The sequence below is a fragment of the Tamandua tetradactyla genome, chromosome 16, assembly GCF_023851605.1.
Source record: "Tamandua tetradactyla isolate mTamTet1 chromosome 16, mTamTet1.pri, whole genome shotgun sequence".
In the NCBI taxonomy this organism is placed as follows: Eukaryota; Metazoa; Chordata; class Mammalia; order Pilosa; family Myrmecophagidae; genus Tamandua; species Tamandua tetradactyla.
This window is the reverse complement of record NC_135342.1, coordinates 22,012,142-22,029,722: the sequence shown is the minus strand read 5'-3', so window position 1 is coordinate 22,029,722 and position 17,581 is coordinate 22,012,142. Positions and strand designations below refer to the sequence as shown.

The 17,581-nt window shown below is 54.2% G+C and overlaps 1 protein-coding gene across 2 annotated transcripts in view; it reads right to left on the bottom strand.

The window, feature by feature from the left end:
- Positions 1-17,581, bottom strand: part of MEGF8 (multiple EGF like domains 8) — a 93,200-nt gene that overhangs the window by 40,804 nt on the left and 34,815 nt on the right. For both annotated transcript variants that reach the window (XM_077131720.1, XM_077131721.1), the window contains exons 19-40: positions 17,329-17,577; positions 16,655-16,854; positions 16,085-16,295; positions 15,737-15,986; positions 15,057-15,189; positions 12,740-12,987; positions 12,551-12,661; positions 12,259-12,377; positions 11,723-11,930; positions 11,073-11,253; positions 10,384-10,547; positions 9,489-9,633; positions 8,539-8,770; positions 7,373-7,496; positions 6,964-7,177; positions 6,596-6,810; positions 3,803-4,010; positions 3,512-3,671; positions 2,861-3,053; positions 2,227-2,397; positions 1,995-2,125; positions 1,348-1,480 (exon numbers count right to left, since the gene is read on the bottom strand). In XM_077131720.1, the coding sequence (XP_076987835.1) occupies positions 1,348-1,480; positions 1,995-2,125; positions 2,227-2,397; positions 2,861-3,053; positions 3,512-3,671; positions 3,803-4,010; positions 6,596-6,810; positions 6,964-7,177; positions 7,373-7,496; positions 8,539-8,770; positions 9,489-9,633; positions 10,384-10,547; positions 11,073-11,253; positions 11,723-11,930; positions 12,259-12,377; positions 12,551-12,661; positions 12,740-12,987; positions 15,057-15,189; positions 15,737-15,986; positions 16,085-16,295; positions 16,655-16,854; positions 17,329-17,577 (4,000 nt within the window). The remainder of the gene's footprint in view (positions 1-1,347; positions 1,481-1,994; positions 2,126-2,226; positions 2,398-2,860; positions 3,054-3,511; positions 3,672-3,802; positions 4,011-6,595; positions 6,811-6,963; positions 7,178-7,372; positions 7,497-8,538; positions 8,771-9,488; positions 9,634-10,383; positions 10,548-11,072; positions 11,254-11,722; positions 11,931-12,258; positions 12,378-12,550; positions 12,662-12,739; positions 12,988-15,056; positions 15,190-15,736; positions 15,987-16,084; positions 16,296-16,654; positions 16,855-17,328; positions 17,578-17,581) is intronic.

Below are 17,581 nucleotides of genomic sequence, written 5' to 3'. Positions count from 1 at the left end.
AGGGGTGAGAAAGGCTTTGTAAAACTCTGTGGCCACCATAAGTAGAGAAGTATCTTTGCAGAAATTATGTTTCTGCAGATGGGGGTAGGGGGGAAACTGAGGGTAACAAGGGACTTTCTCTTCCCTCTGGAACTGAAGAGAAAAGTGTGTGGGAGGTGGAGCTGTACCCCAAGTGGGAAGCTTGGGAAATCCTCTCTGCGGGAGGTAAGCCTTAAGGTGGCAACCAGTTGGGTGGTCAGTGCAGAAACCCCCTGAGGAAGAGAAGGAAATGGACCCAGGGGGATTTTGAATTCAGTCATAGAACTGACATGAGATCCCCTGAAGGGGATCATAAGATAGAGACTGTCTTCCAAACAGAGTCGAGAGGTTGTCCTGGAGGTTATTCTTATGCATTAAGTAGATATCTTGTTATTCAAGATGTAATGGAGAGGCTGGAGGGAACTGTCTGAAAATGTAGAGCTGTGTTCCAGTAGCCAAGTTTCTAGAAGATGATTGTATAATGATATGGCATTCACAATGTGACTGTGTGATTGTGAAAACCTTGTGTTTGATGCTCCTTTTATCTACCTTGTCAACAAAGGAGTAGAACATATGGAATAAAAATAAGTAATAGGGGGAACAAATGCTAAAATAAATTTAGTTTGAAATGCTAGTGATCAATGAAAGCGAGGGGTAAGGGGTATGGTAGGTATAACCTTTTTTTTTTTCTTTCCTGTGTTCATTTTATTTCTTTTTCTGAATTAATGCAAATGTTCTAAGAAATGATGAATATGCAACTAAGTGATGATATTGTGAATTACTGATTATGTATGTTGATGTTTTATTTGGTTGTTTAATTTTTTAATTAATAAATTAAAAAAAAAAACCACCCACTCATCATGCTAAGGACACCAAAAAGAAAAAAAAAAAGATAGAGACTGTCACTTGGGGACAACCTGTCTGTGAATGAGTCCAACACAGAGGAGAACAGAATCAAGAGGCAGGGAGAGAGATAATCCTGATAGCATGGTGTGAGCACCTAGATCCAGCCATGCCTGAAGCTCCAGACCTTAGTTTTTAGAGTCAGTAAAAACTTTCTGTTTAGCTTTCTTTTTAGCTACTATAAGATGAGTTTTCTGGAATTAACAACCTTCAAATTATGACTACCTGTGATGGAGTCTGTCTCCCCACCACTCTGAGAGCTCCACTAAGGGCAAAGGTTCATATCTGTATCCCAGCATCACTGTCCAGGGCCAGAAACTGACTGGGGCTCAAGAACAGTCTATCACACTGACCTTGATCCCACGACCAGATATCAGAACCATGGTGTTGGTCCTGCCCGGGCCCGGCTAGCTCATCCAAACGTACCTGGTACTTGTAGCAGTCTCGGCGGTCACTGGGAGAGCTCCCCTGGCACGTGCCCGTCTCTGTGTTGTTCTGACATGGGCAGCCTGTGCCGTCCTGCTCATTGCATGTGTCTGCGTGGCCATTACACTGGCATCTGGAAGAAGACGGTGGTTATAAAGTTTCCATGACCTGCAGGGACCCAGGTTGCATATTACAAAGTGAGCCAGAATCCAAGCAACAGGTGAGAAGAGGAAACTGAGGCTCCCAGATGTGAAGACATTTGCTTAAGGCCACCGAGCCATTAAATAGGAAAGTTGGGATCTGAACTTAGGTTAGATTGACTCCAGAGCTCAGTGAACATGCAAAAGGAAGAGGATGAAATAGGGAGGTTACATCAAGGCCTCTTCCTTCAGTGGTCCTCTCTCTGTGTCCAGCGCTCTTGATCTGACCTGCTCTGTTGCCTGGATTTCAGTACTGGCCTCCTCTGAGGGACAGAGGTCTCCCATCTGAGTCCAGATCACCTCCTGCCCTACCCTGCCTCAGCCTAGGGGCTGCTCCCTGGGGATTTCATTTTCTCCTGACTGAGAGCAGAAGACTGGTTAGGAGGGCCTGGCACCCAGAACAATTCCTAGTGAGGAGCGCAAGGGTCTCGGGCCCCTCCATCTCACTTGGTGCACTTCCCGTCCAGAAGGAAGTAGCCATGTAGGCAGCTCTCGCATTTGTCCCCGTAACTGTTATTCTGGCAGTTCACACACACGGCCTCATCTTCACTGGGGCCCTCTGCCACCCAGTTTTCAATCTGGCCAAGGAAAGACAAGGTGATCACAAATATGCATGGGCTAGGCAGAGACCAGCCCCTCCTTCTCAGACCTAGGAGTCCAGACCCCCAGCCTCTTTCACCTCCTCTGGATCCAGCGAGTACTTCTCTGGCTCCCTCCTGGCTATTTCAAGCTCCTTCTTGGAGACGCAGACGTGGCTGTTCCCCCGACAGAAGGCATGACAGGGCCGGCAGGTCCCGCCCCCCACTGCTGACCCCACAAACAGCGGGAGGCACTGCTCACAGTGGCTGCCCTGGGAACCAGGGACAGAGTGGTCAGAGGAGTTGGAGAATCAGGAGAGGGTCTGAGGGTGGTGGGGGGAGGATTCCAAGAGCAGCCCTGGAGGCCAGCAGGGGCTTAGCCACTTGGCTTGGGCAATCTCGGCCCATCTGGGATTTAGCCCCCGCCCTCACTTGCATACTCCCAGTGACAGGGAGTTCATGTGCCCGCAGCCCAAAATCCTGAGCTTAGATGCCCCTTCCCTCCACCATTCCAAATCTTCCTCCACGGGACCACCCTCCAGCGTGGATTCTGTCCCCATCCTAGGGCAGCCCTCTGTGAAACAGACTCGAAGCATCCCAAAAGTCTTCTGCCTTGCTGGGACAGGGCTCTGCCACCTTTCCCTAGCCCCTGGCCTAGCAGGGCTGGAAATGGAGCCCCAAGGTGCCTGCACGCGGGTGGAGAGGAAGAAAGGCCAGGGTCGTGCAGGCGCCCACCTTGGTATGGTTGCGACACAGCAGGCAGTGGTCGCGCGCCCCTACGCCGGCGCACTCGCTGTGGCGGTTGCAGCGACACTCGGTGGAGCAGTTGCGGCCAACAAAGCCAAAGTGGCAGCGGCAGTGGTCGGGCTCCACACACGAGCCGTTGACACAGCCCTGGGCGCACACGGGGCGGCACAGCCCTGTCACACTGTGGACAGGGATAGGGAGGTCAGAGCAGGCGGCCAGGCCCTCACAGCCACGCAGCCCCCTCCTGAGCCCAGGTGAGGCCCACCAACCTCACTGCTCCGAGGTCCCGCCCACCAACCATGACCCCATCCTCTTCTCAGGTTGCTCAACCTGGCTCTGTTCTGCCACTCTCCCCACTCCCAGTGCAGCCCACCCCCCACTTCTCCAGGGTCTAGCCTGCCTCCTCTCTCTTGTCAGGAGTACCCGATTAAACTCAGTCATCCCAGATCTATTCCACCACCCTTTCCCCTCCACAGTCTAGCCCGCCACCCTCACACCCTGGCCTTTCTTTTTCCCCGGTCCTGCTCTGGTCTACAACTCACCCTTTACTGCTCCCCACAGACCCCGCAGTGTGACCCCACAGTGTGACCCCTTTGTTCCTGCCTCCCCTCCATCCCGCCCAGCTAGCTGCAGCCTCACTTGTCCATGGTGTAGCCTGTCTTGCAGCTGCACTCATAACCGTGGGGCCGGTCGTGGCAGTTCTGTGTCTCGTTGCAGTCGTGGTGCCCGTTTGCACACTCATCTTCAGGTGGGCAGGACAGGAAGGCCCAGGAGGCCCCGGCACGCCCACACGTCAGCCCTGGCACCAGGGATCAGGCTTCACCTAGGGCAGTGTCTCTGAACCACCCACCACCCCAACCCCCCGAGGGGCCTCTTTCCCACCCACAAACCTCACCCACCCAAACCCCATGGGGGTCAAATCCCTCTCACCATCACGGGGCCCACTGAGTCCACCTTCCAGGCAGCGGCCACCGCCATCCTGGCCCCCCCAGGCACACCAGCCACAGTGGGGGCGCCGCAGGCACCGCGCACACTGGGTTGCCTGGGCACAGCCCAGGGAGCAGCTCTCGGGCCCCCGGAGAAGCCGGCCGCAGCCTCCAGCCATACAGCGCAGGGGCAGATAGGAGGGACTCAGACACTGTATGGGGGAAAGGATATGGGGGGACAAGACAGGCAGGGAAAGAAAGTCAAACAAACACCTCTGATGCCTTCCAGATTGTACCCTTTTCTCTAAGAACTCACCCCTCCCTGCCCATGGCCCAGTGGACCAAAGTAGACATCTGCTGAGCTCCTCACACTTTCTCTCTCAAATACTGGTAAACTAGAAGGGAAGATTAGAAGTCAGGTAAAAGAGGTCCTGGAAAATAAAAGGTAACACAGATGTGGGCTGAACAGGCCATCTGGATGAGCAGATGAAGAGAACATAGAGAGGAAGGCAAGGGCAGGTGCCAGAGGGCAGCAATGAAAACCATGCACTCCAAAGGTGGACAGAGGGGCAGCTTGCCAGGCTCTGTCTCCAGTCCCCTGTAAGGCCTGGCTCTTCTTTCTTCCCTTGGGCTCCAAGAGTTTTTTATTTTATTTTATTTTTAATTAATTTTTTTTACATGGGCAGGCACCAGGAACCAAACCCGGGTCTCCAGCATGGCAGGTAAGAAGTCTGCCTGCTGAGCCACCGTGGCCCACCCTCCAAGAGTTATTAGTGTGTTGGGCTAGTGAGTCCCCTTTACCCAACTATCTGAGGATACTTCTGTTTCTTACAATTGAATTGATCCCTGATGGAAACAGAAATGAGTGTCAGAACTGGGGTTAGGAGCCACAGCTACTTAGAAAAATGTGGACCTGGCTGTTGGGATAAGGATTATCTCCTTCCCCGCCACCCTCCCCTCCCCCAGGCTGGGACGTTGGGGAGTCCTTGGTCAGGGGTAGTGCAGAAACTCATCAGTCACCACTTACAAGGTCTTTGGAGTATATAAAAATAATTTATTTACCACTTGGGCCTTAAGTAAAGCACAAGAGGAAAGATTAATCTGGGCTTTCTGTCTGAAAGCACTTAGGAAAAAGCAAAGTACCCATGTAATCCGGAAATAGAAAACCCTGATGTCTGTGGCCAGAGCTCCGTGCCTGGGGAGAGTTAGGGTAGCCATTAGCTGAGCTGTGCTGAACAACCAGCGGCAAATTCCCTACCAGGCTGGCCTCCTAGATCTAAATTTAGGGCAGCGATTAGCAGACAATCTGGGAGGGGGCAGAGAAGCTAGACAGCCCTGAGTCCCTAGGCCCTGTACTGTACTTCCTGCTATGACCTCCCCAGTGGACAAAGGTGGAGATGGCCTGCACCATAAGCTGCACTTCCTGTGTTCCTGGAAAAGATGTAGGAGTGAAAGTGCCAAGAGTAGGGCCCTGTCTTGTCTACTGCCCTGTGCTCTGAGCCCAGCAAAAGGCCTGGCGTGAAGGAGGTGCTCGATCAACAACTTATTGAAGGAAGGGAGAAAGAGAGGGAGGAAATTAGTTGTGAGTGAGTGAGTTAGTAAGCTAGGCAGGCAAGCTGGTAGGCTATTCAGGATGGAAAAAGAATGCCCTGCTGCCTGCAGCAGGCTCGGAGGCCAGAGTCATTAAAAAAAGAAAAAAACAAAGGCGGATGATTAAAATTTGGCAGCCCTTGAGTCAAATTACTCAAATCTGGCCTGCACACCTGTTATGTTTGGCCTATATGGTGGTGGTTTAAACATTTTTGAGCCAACTCTTTAAAGCCAGGAGATTTCACAGAAATGGGAAGACCTGGCAAGAATGCTCTCATGTTCATACAGTTTCAACCTTATGCTCAGCTGGCAGGGAAAGGGCTGCTCCTGGGCAGACTGTGCTCCCCAGTGCACCAGCCCACTGCCTCCCCGTGCCTGACACAGGCTGGCACCCCTTGCTTCCTTAGCCATCAGGCTCTTGAGGCATTTGAGAGCATGGCAGGCCTGGTGTCTGGTGGAGGGGCACATGCCAAAAGGTTCCTAGGTTGGCTTTTGATCCCTGAAGTCCCCATAAAGATGAATGGAAATCCCAATACTTGGGGAGAATTTGTACCAGAGAGGGACCCCAGGCCTGGGGACAAGAGATTTCTGCCCTTTGACCACACAGAGAGTTTGCAAAGGGAACCCCAAAATGACCCTTCTGGGCATTTGCTGAGACAGGGGAGGCACGGAATCCTCCCAGTGGGAGCCACATTGGCTCTCTCACCACTTCTGATTACAATCACATGAGCAGTGATAATAATTGGCCAACAGTCAGTTCTTACCAAATGGTAGGCACAGCTTAGGCTTACTACTCTAAATAAATCCACTCAGTTTGTACAAGATCCCAAAAGCTGAGGGAGAAAGTGATAGAAGAGGGAAGCAGAAAAGGAGGTAGAGGAGTGATGGGCTTAAGAGTCAAGGAGTAGGATGAGGTGGGGAGACCAGGAGCAAGAGATGGAACAGGCCAGGGGCAGGAGAGTCTGGGAAGGTGGCACAGAGTATGACACAGGAAGGAGACTCAGGCAAGGAGGAAAGAGAAACTAACTAGAGATGTTGGGAGGAATGAAGATCAAATGGGAGGAGAAAGAAAGCATGATAGTGGGACAAGCCCTGGAAGAAGTAGGGCAGAGGAAGAGGTGGTGAAAGAAACATTAGCGCTGGAGGCAGAGAGGAAGGAGATTTGCACTGGCCCAGCCTTGGCTCCTGCCTTGGCTGGATACTGTACCTGCTGGAGGCTGCTGCTCCAGACACAGTGCTGCCAGCCCCCGTCCGCACCCTTGGAGTCCAGGCAGGAGGTGCAGTTGGGCAGGAGATGACACGGAGTGGGGCAGGGCAGTGGGGGTGATGACTCCACTGGCATTGGGGACACATTCAGCAGAGAGTGGCTAAAGCATGTCCAGTCATAGGTGGGCTGCACAGAGAGGATGCGGCGGGTCTCCCCTGGGGGATGGGGGCAGAGGGATTAGGACCCAGTCCAGGCCCCCAGAGCCCTCCTTCAGACCCAGGAGTCTGGGCCCCCAGCCCCTTCCTCCCTCAGACCTGGGGGTTCAGCCCCCCCAACCCCTAGCTGGAGGCCCAGGCCTTGGCGCTCACCTGTCCTCTTGAACTGCCGTGTCCACATGCACTTGCCCTCTCGGGTGCACTGCTCACAGTCCGCGGCCCCACACACAGCCTCAGAGCAGTTCCCTGCCCAAAAGACCTCTCGCTGGTTGATTCGACAGTCGTTCTCCGAGGTGCAGGAGCCGTTGCGTCCAATGCAGGCACCCTCAGGGCAGTTAGTACACCACTTACAGCGGGGGACAGCTGCCTGATGGGGGAAGACAGGTTTACTGGGGTCCTCAGGGATCACCTAAACCTTAACTGACACAGTTCTTGCCATCAAATTGCAGCTGAAAAGGGCAGTGGGTCCTGAAAGCCCAGGCTGGGAGATGACAGCGGCCAAGAGTGGAGACGGGCCCTCCCTGCCCCTCCACCCATGGCCCCTCCACCTCTCGCCATTCACCTCTGATTCTCCAGGCTGCAGGGTTCGGGGATGGCGGGCCAAGCACTCGCTACAGGTCCGCAGACGTCGACACTCCTCGGGGGAGCGAGGCATTGGGGAGCAGGGCGAGCCCCCACAACCTAGCCTGGAGAGGCAAGAGGCCTGGGCTCACTCACAGCCCGCCAGGCCCTGCCCTCTCCTCCTCCCACCCTCGCCCCTTCCTGGGGTCTCCCGCACATCATCCTGCAGCCCCAAAGCACATCCCAAACCAGACCTGACAAGGGTCTCCTGATCCAGCTCATCCATCCCCCAGGCCAGAGATGCTGGTGGCTCCCCACGACCTCCTGTCCCTCCTGCCACCTGAATTTCCTCAGACCATCTCCTCCTCACCCTTGTGGCCCCCTACTCTGTTTAGGGCTCCTCCTCTCACTCCAGCCTCCTCCAGAGTCCCTCACAATAGCCCCAGGGGACCTTTCTTTCAGGCTTGGCGCTGCCCCTGCCCTCCTCAAACCTTCTGTGGCTCCCCCATCACCCACAGGAGAGACCTGCAATCTCTCATCAAAAAGCCATGGAGGTACATGTGCTTCAGAATTTTTCATATTTTAGAAAAGCTGTGGGTATATCAATTGTTACATTACACCCCCAGTTAATAACCAAACCCATTAATCTTTCTGTAGTAAGTATTAGAACACACTCAATGGGATAAATAAAGCCCAGAAATAGTCAGGATGATCGTGCCGCCAACTGAGTTTGCACTAAACCTAGGGAAAGCATTTTCAGCTTCCGGAGTTGATGAGATTCCTAATAAGGGGTCTGCGGATCTGGATGGAGCCAAGCTCCCCAGCCAGCCCCTGGCAGCCCTTTCTGAGCTTACCCACCTCGCCTGTTTCACATCCCCCCAACATGGATGTCAGACATGGCCCCACTTCTGAGCCTTTGGTTATCTAAAGTCTACTGCTCACTGAAGGCCCAGTTCAGACCCTAGCTCCTGCAGGAAGCATTCTTGAATGATACTCCCACCCACAAGCAGGTCTCCCCACTTGGAGCTCCTCCAGAGCCCCCAGCCTGTGATGATCCATCAGCCAGGTACTGAATCCCATCTGCTGCCTCCCTCCCAGCCTGGCCTATCACAGACCCCTCCCATGGAGGGTACTACCGCCTGGTGGACTGTCAGTTGCCATGGTTACCTGTGGGCCTGGTCCCCGGACAAGCAGGCCCCATGGCACCAGGTACAGGCCCCAGACTGGTTACAAGCTTCCAGGGAGGGCAGCAGGCGGCATGGGTCGGGGGGCAGGGTCAGGGCCAGCAGGCGACCCAGGGCCACTCCCCCGAAGCCCCCAGAGATGTACAGGCGGCTCCCCACCGCTGCCACGGCATGGGCCACAGACTCCTCCATCGGGGGCCCCACAGAGGCTGGGCCTGGGGGTAAGGAAGGGATGCTCAGAGAGATCGAGAACAGGAGATCCAAAGAAGAGACACAGACAAAGATGACAGGCAGGGAAGGATACAGAGAGGGAGGAGAAAGAGAGAAAGGCGAGCAGAGACAGTCACAGAAGGACAGAAGATAGATGGAGACAGAGAGAGAATCAGATAAACACTGAAACAAAAGTGGGGGGGAGGGGAGACCGAACAATGGAGAAAAAAGATACAGAAAGAATAGGACAAAAATAGATAGAGATACAAGACAAACAGAAATGACAGATTAAGAGAGAAAGGGCATTAGAGACAGAGGGTTAGTGAGAAAAGCAAAAAGAAAAAGAGATGGGCCCAGAAACACACTTGATCCATCACTTCCAATGCTAACTGAAATAAAAAGGCAATATATACACCTATTTATAACCTATAAACAGCAAAGACTGGAAGTTAACACCTCCACATACAACAGTGATTGTCTCCAAAGAGTGGGATTATGGGTGATTATTTTCTTTCTATTTTACAAATTCTGTACAATGAATATGCTTACTTTTACAAGCAGAATAAAAACTTTTCTAAGAAAATAACAAATTAAAAAAAAAGAAAGGAGGGAGTTTTCTTTGCAGGCATTTAGACACCATGAAGGGACAGGCATTGTTGGTGGGTATGAAAGGGCTTGGGTGGACCCCCAGCCCCCCAGCCCAGGAGGGCAATGAGGACTCACGGGTGAGGTCAGGTGAGAGCCAGGCATTGCAGTTGACCTGGTAGAGCAGGACGTCACTGCTGAACTCATCAGGGTCCGAGCGGCCCCCAAGAACCACCATGATGTCCCCCAGCAGGGCCGAGGCGTGGAAAAGCCGCGGGCGGGGCTGTGCGGGAGGCACGTGACAGGAGTGGCCTGTCAGAGCCCACAGTCTTCTGCTCCTCGAGCTCCCACTCAGCCCAGCTGCCTCCGCTGCATTTCCCTACCCACTCACCAGTCCACCTAATCCCACTTCTCAAATCTCACTTCCTCCAAAAAGCCTCTCATATCCCCCAGAGTAGCCCCCCAAGCTGTCTCCTTTCCCCAGGGCTCCCGTAACCTCCACGCCCCAGGCCGCTCCCCCAGAATTGAGAATGGACTGCTCAAGATGAGCCATCCACATGTCTCGCCTGAGCCTGGCCTTGCTGGCTAGGCTGGGGGTATCCTGGGGACCAGGTAAGGGGATCCTATTTCCACCTTCCTCTCAAACCAGGCCCAAGAGGGGCTTGGAAATGTGTTCATGAACTGAAAAATGCAATTGGTCCATCACATATGGGGTTCCATATTTTCCCCCACACTGTCTCTTGACCTTGTGAAGCAGAAAGCACCTGGAATCTTAGTCCCACTTTTTACAGATAGGGAGACCCGGAAAGGAGAAGGGACCATCTGAGGCCACACCAAGAATCAGGGCAGAGCTAGATGCCCCTGGCCTCCTGGGCTCAAAGTCTTTCCTCCAAATCAGGGGGAGAAGAAGGGAGGCTTGGGGAATCATAGTTCAGTTAAGGGGACTGAAAAGGAGGAGAAGTGGGATTCCAGGATCGAGCCCATCTCTGGAGCCACTGACCCTACACCCATCTGTCTGGCCTCTTTTCCTGACCTTTGCCCCCTGAGAAGGGGCCAGTAGGCTCCAGGTGCGGTCAGGACAGTGCAGGGAGTAGAGCTCAGGGGACGGGGCCGCCAGCTCCACGTGGAAGCGGAAACCCCCAAACACATAGAGGGAGTCGGTGGCCTCGTGGTAGACGGCAGAATGACCGTAGAGACCTGGAGGGGGGCAGAATGACCACAGGGACTAGGGGAGCAGCTGATGCTGAGAAAGGCCCTCACCCCACTCTGACCCGACCTTCCTCGGTGACCACAAAGACCTGGGAGTCCATCTCTACCCCTCCCTTATCATTAGAGACTCTGGGAAAGAGGAAAGTGTGACTGATTGCTGAGGAGTTATAAGACTCTTGGGAGGAGACGAGGTGGCCAGAATATCTGAGCAACAGTCATCAAAGAACTGAGGAAAGAGAGAAAAGAGAATACCTGAGGGGCAGGGATCTTAGAGCCTTTTAGAAGGACACAGGGACTACACTGTTATTGGGCAGGAGGTAGGTAGTTTATCGTGGAGTCCGGGAGGGGCAAATAGAGGCCAAATGCCTCAGGAATCTGGGCAGGGGGTAGCAGGGGAAGATAGATAACTAGGTGCTTTCAAAGTGGCCAGAGAGAGTGGAGGTGAACAGAGGGTCACGTGAAGCCCTGGAGAGCCAGAGGTCAAAGAGTACCGACCCCTCCCCAGCCCCTCACCTGTGGGTGGCGTCCCGCTCTGGGCTCCAGATACCCAGGTGCCCGTCGCCAGCTGGAACTCCAACAGCTGCTGGTTGAAGCCATTTTCAGGCGAGTAACCACCCACCAGGAGCAGAGACAGGCCACGGCGGGCAGTGAGGGTGTGACCAGCAACTGCTGGCAACTCTACCATCTGAGGGGCCTAAGAGAGGAAGGGTACAGGTCACCAGGAGGTCAGAGGCCAGGGGTCACCTTGTGGGTAAAAGTAAGACCCAGAGCTCCCCACCAGCCCCTCTGAATCTCCAAGGAGGTGGTGAGCTCCTTGGGGCAGGTCAGATGCCAGGACTTTGGACCGGCTATGGTCCCAGCAGGTGTGAAGTAGACATCCCATTATTTCTATCTGCTGGACATCCACTCTTGGGGAAGAGCCCCCTGGTGATTCTTTGGGAAGACTTTTTTTTGCTCCTCTACTCTCACTCTGTGTGGCTGTACCTGGGCAGCCCCTGCCTTACACCCCTAGGACTCGGTGATAAAATTCAGCTCTGGGTCTCCTCCAGAACCCCTGAGAGATATCTGACCCCCAACCCCCCACCCCCATGGCAGTGAAGCTGGGGAGCCCTGGGGCCAGCTTTGTCAGAATCTAGTTGTGGGGGTCGAGGGAGATTGCTCACCTTCTCTTGCCGCCACTGCAGGGTAGTGAGGTTTAGGACCCAGAAATCGCGGGCGACACCCCCAGCCGTGAGCCCTCCCAGCAGGTACATGGCACCACGGCTGGATGCCACATAGGCAGCTGCATGGAAGGAGCGGGGAGAGGGGCCTGGGCCCCCGTCCTCGGCTCCCGCCAGCATCTGTGTCCACCGTCGCTCACTCACTGAGTACCTGGGGCCGAAAGGCAAGGAGAGGCCTCAAAAGCAGCCCTGAGGTGACCATCCCTCACAGATGTCCCAGCATCCTCTGGGAAAGCCTACTAGGCCTTGGGGTAACCTTCATCATAGCATTTCCTGGGACACCCAAAGAAGAACTCCAGTCCCCTCGATGAGCCTCCTGTGACAAGTATCCCAGTATCCTTTGGAATGTCCCTCACCTATAGAGGTGCTCTGGCATGCCCTCCCCGCAACGTGTCCGTTGTGTGACAGACAACTTGGCATCATCCCCTGAGGTGATCTTTTCTCATTCAGGTATCCCAACTCCCCAGGGCAATCCTCACCTGTACAGGTTTCCCAGCAGCCCCTGGGGCAGGCCCAGCCCCCCAAACATCCACAGGGTGGCATCAGGTCCCTCCACCATGGTGTGCCCGAGGCGGTGCAGGAAGCGGCTAGCAGTGTCCTGGGGGTGGGGGAATGGGGGCAGTCAGGAGTCAGGCTGAGGTCCTAGCCAAATGTCAGGCCTGGATATAGGGTCTGGGATGTGAGAGTAAGAGTCCCAGGAGAGGAGTTGAGATAAAATCCAGGAGACAGACTGTGTGGCGCTTCCCCAAAGAACGGGATTCCACAACTCACGGCTGAGAGGCGGCTGTCCATGAGGGTCTCCCAGACGAGCTGCCCGCCATCCAGCTTTGTGGCACAGTCAGGGCCCCCAAAGCCTTCGGCACAGATGCACACACCCAGGCTCTGGGGAAGAGTAGAGGGAGGCTCAGCAGGGGGCAGTCACCACCCCGACCCACCTGGTTGGTGCTGTCCCACCTGTACCTGGTTGCAAGTGCCTGCCCCATTGTGGGCATTGCAGTTCTCAGGACACAGAGCCAGGCGGCAATGTGGGCCAGCCCAGCCCTGGGGACATCGGCAGAGCCCCGCGCCTGCAGCCCCGTCCTGGGGCACGCACTCCTGGGGGACGGGGCAGCTCCCGGGGCCCCCTGACCCACAACGGGCGGAGCCCACCGAGGCGTTGAAGCCCCAGGACGAGGAGCCATTGGCCTCCCAATGCAGCACAAGCAACCCTGCCAAGGGAGAGAGGAGGAGGCTCTTAGTGAAACGTGTTCCAGGCCAGTCTCCACACCCAGGGTTTAAGAAATCCTTGAGCAACTGGGCAGGGAAACAAGGCAGGGAATAACAGGTCTCCTTTGCACCCCTCTCTTGCCTAACAAGTTCTGTCGCTTTTACAGCCTAAACCTCTCTCATTCATCTACTACTTGCCACTGCCTCTACTGCCATCCAAGCCAGTGATGAATCTTGCCTGAAAGCCTGAACACTTCCCCCTGGTCTTCCCAGCTACCTTACCCTCCACTCTTCATAGAAGTCAAAGCAATCCTTTAAAATCATAAATCTGAGCCCAATCACTGCCAAACTCCAAATCCTTCTACAGCACCACCTGCTCTTAGAAAGCACATTAGTTGCTGCCTGGGGAGGGAGCAAGGAGGAGGCAGAGATTAATTATATCATAAGTGAAATATACCTCAATAAAGTTATATATTTTGTAAACGTCTCCTGCTAGGGCCCAGGAATTCAAAGCCCCTCCAACCACACTGTCTTCCTCTTGTGCCCTCTTCATTCCAGCCCCATGGCCCAGCCTCCTTTCTGATTCTCCTTAGTGCCTTTGCATCTGCTGTTCCCTTTGTCTGCAGCAGTCCATCTCTCCCTCGGCTGGTTTGAAACTGTTGTGCACTCCAGAAAAGCCATCTTCTTTGGTCCTGATTCAATATTGTTTATGAGGGATCTTTTTTATTAAGTTGTTTCTATGGAGATGTGACCCACCCAATTGTAGGTGGGACTTTTTGATTAGGTGGTTTCTATAGAGATGCGTCTCCACTCATTCAAGGTGGATTCTTTACTGGAGTTCTTTAAGACAGCCTTTTAGAACAAGCTTCAGAGCCCACAAACTTCAGAGACACTTGGAGATGCAGAAAGAAAATGTCACTGGAGAAGGTGTTTGAAATAAGAAAGCCAAAGGACCAGCAGATGCCAGACATGTGCCTTCCCAGCTGACAGAGGTGTTCCAGATGCCATTACCCTTTCTTGAGTCAAGATATCTTTCCCTGGATGCTTTAGTTTAGACATTTTTATTACAGCCTTGAATTGTAAACTTGCAACTTAATAAATTTCCTTTTATAAAAGACTACCCACTTCCGGCATATTGCATCTCCCGCATCATTAACAAACCAAAATACCCTTGCCATGCTCCCTCAGGCCTCAAGTCAACTTCTTCCTATGCAAAGACGCCCCCCTGCTCCTAGCTCCCCAGAGGAGGCCAGTGCTGCTTGTTTCCAATTCTCTCCAACCTTAGCAAAGGTGCAACCATTTTAAGTTTACTTTGCTGTAGGATGTTTGGCCCTCCAAGCAGACTGAGGGTTCACACAAGTGGGGCCCATATCACTTGTTCACTGTTTCATCCCACCTCTATCTCTGTCGGTGCTCAGTAAACATTTGTTGAATCAGATGAAACTGAGGACACCTCAATTCAAGTGCCTCGCTGTGAGAGGACCTGGCGCTTCCTACAGTCTTCAGCAGGCCACTACAACTGCCTCCTTTCTCTCCCAGCCTTAGAACCATTGATTCACAATACAAGGAAAATCCTTTCCAGGCTCAGGCCCTTAAATGTCTACGGGTAACAAATCCTTTGAACCACGTCTCAATTAGATGAAGTAGGGTTTCTCAACTTTTTGGCACTACTGACATTCTAAACCAGGTAATCCTACGTGGTGGGGGGCTGTCCAGGGCATTGCAGAAGAGCACCTCCTATTTGTGACAATCAAAACGTCCCCAGGCATTACCAAATTGCTCTGGTTGAGATGCTCCTGGGGCCGTCAATGCCAGCTTCCATGTGCCCCAAAGACCTGTCTTACTCAGCCCCTTTTTCCAGAGAGGCAACCCAGCCAGCACAGTCCTCACAACTTTCCTATCAACTGAGAAAACTGAGGCCCAGAAATGGCAAAAGATTGCATCCCCCATCAAGTCAGTGGCAGAACTGGGCTGGGAACTGGGTCTCAGGGCCCATATCAGATGGCAAAGTGTAGGGACAAGCGATATGTAGCCCAACACAAAGAGGTCCCCCTTTTCCCAGCCCCCATACCTGTCAGGGCCTGTACAGTGAGGGGCCTGCCCCGCCGCTGACCGCAGAAGGCTGCAATGAGGCTCCGATCTGACTGCACGACTCCAGTGTCCAGGAAGCGAGGGAATCCATCAAAGGCTAGGACGTAGCTCAGCTGGAGGGGTGCAGAGTCGAGGATTATCGGTTACAAAGGGGATGAGAAAGAGGAACACTTGGGATTTAGGTGGAGGAAGAGTTCAGGAGAAGGCAATCTAGGTCTGGGAAATGGGTTGTCAGAGGATCCAGGGCAAGGCTGTCAATTTGTACCACCCAAGCCAGTATTTCCCTTCTTGGGTTTAGAGCACACATGACGAAACGATCAGGCACTCTCACACTGAGCTGCTTTCTTGATATACAGTTCCAAGCAGCCCTTACTAAGTAATCAGAGCCAGCCCACAAGATAAAACTATTTAACATGTCTGGTCTGAGCAAGGGGAACCTGAGGGCCCAGAGAATTGGAGATTGGAGTGCAGGAAATAGGAGGTGATCTGGGAAATGTGAAGATCTTTGGGTTTAGGAAAAGGACTGGGGTTCTGAGGAATAGGGTACAGGGTGTGGAGGATAAAAAAGAAGATGGGGATGTGGGGCCAGGGATTCCACGTTGGGTGGGGGAGACACGGTTCTGGCTCATGGGCTTGAGCCCTAGTACCCTTGGTGCTCACCGTGCAGGGGGTACTGCTGTCGGGGGAGAAGGTGAGGGTGAGTGGGGGACAGAGGGTCCCGGGGGTGCAGGGCTGCAGCACCTCAGTGGCTGAGACAACCCATACGCAATAAGACAGGCCTGGCCCAGCTCTTGCTGCCCCACCACCTGGAGGCAGCAGTCCCCCAACCTGGCGTGAGCCCAGTGCCACTGAGGACACGTTGGTGAGGAGGGCACGGCCCCCACACTCCCGGAAGCAGGAACCACCAGCCCTGGGGAGATGGAAAAGAGCTGGCATCAGACCAGTCCTGCCCCACCCCACCACATCCCTAACCCCACCTAGCCCGGCCCTGCTCATCATTTGGCTCACCGGGGGTCCCCATAATAGCCAGGAGAGCAGAGTTGGCAGTGGACGCCTTCAGTGTGGTCCTGGCAGAAGCAGAGCCCGCTGAGATTGTCACAGTGGCCCCGGCGTGGGTCCCCGTGCCCATTGCATTGGCAGGGCCGGCAGTCATCTGAGCCCGTGGCATTGCCAAAGCTGCCAGGCCGGCATCGTTCACAGTGCTCCCCCCACGTCCAGTCTTCAGAGGCCCCAGCAGGTAAGACACAGAGTCAGAGGGAAGAGAGGGAAGAGGCCTGGACCAACTGGCTCAGCCGATCCTGACCCCCACCCAGCTGCTTCAAAGTAGGGAAACTAAGGCCCAGATTACAAAGTAGGGAAACTAATGTCCAGATTACAGCAAGCCCCAAGGGTGGAAATTGAGGCCCAGCCAGAGAGACCAGTGACTCTGCAATCTTTTTGAGGTCAACAGCAGGGAATGGGGCTGGGGGACCCAGTGCTGGACCAGGGGAGATGAAGCCCAGAGAAGGGAAGAAGCTCCCGAGAGTAGTGGCAGGTTATGGGTCAGCCTCATGAGGCATGGGCTGGGAATCTGCTCACCTTGGCACTCATCACAGAAGCCAGGTCCCCGCTTGTGGCAGTGGCTATGGAAGTTGCAGCCACAGTCACGGGAACAGCGGGGAGCAGGGGGCCCTGGGGCGGGGGTAGGTGGGGGCAGGTCAGATGTCCAGCCCACATCACACACACAGGTGAAGTCGGGCGGGCCACTGCATATGCCATGGCCGCAGTCCTCCAGGCACCTGAGGGGTTGCAGAGGAGCTGGGAGAAGGGTCATGCAGGCCAAAGCCCCCAAAATACCCATCACCCCCACAAAGATACCACCACAATCTACAGCCTGTTTCCACGGTCCAGGACCACATGGGTGACCCCATCTTTGAGGAATCCCCATCACATGTGCTAACTGCTGTCTCTAGAGTAACTATATGTCACCACAGGTGACCTTTAATCTGCAAAAAAAAAACCTTTTGACTTGGTCCTCCTCCGCTTTCATGGCAATGCTGAAGACTAAAGCCCACAGTCTATGGGTGACCTGTCTCCATGGTAACTAGTGTTACCTTGGTGATTTGGTATCTATGGACACCCTGTTACTCTAGTGAGGACCTAATCTGTACTCATGGTATAAATGCCAAGCTAAATTGGGGGTGCTGCTTCTATCATCTCCAGGTACCCCAGCTCTGAGGGCAACATCTTCATGGCAACCCTGCCCCACTCACGTGCGGTTGCAGTGTGTGATGCCATCACCCTGGTAGCCCCGCTGGCAATGACACTCATAGCTGAGGGGCGTGTTCAGGCACGTCGCCCGCAGGTGGCACCGAGCCAGGCCCAGGCGGCATTCATCCACGTCTGGGCAGCGAGCATAGGCCCAGCGGGCAGGGAGGGCCACAGGCAGCCCCAGACCCTCCCCCACCCACAGGGAGCAGTTGCTGCCACCCAGGGGCCCTGAGAAGTCCCCCTGGAGGCACCTGG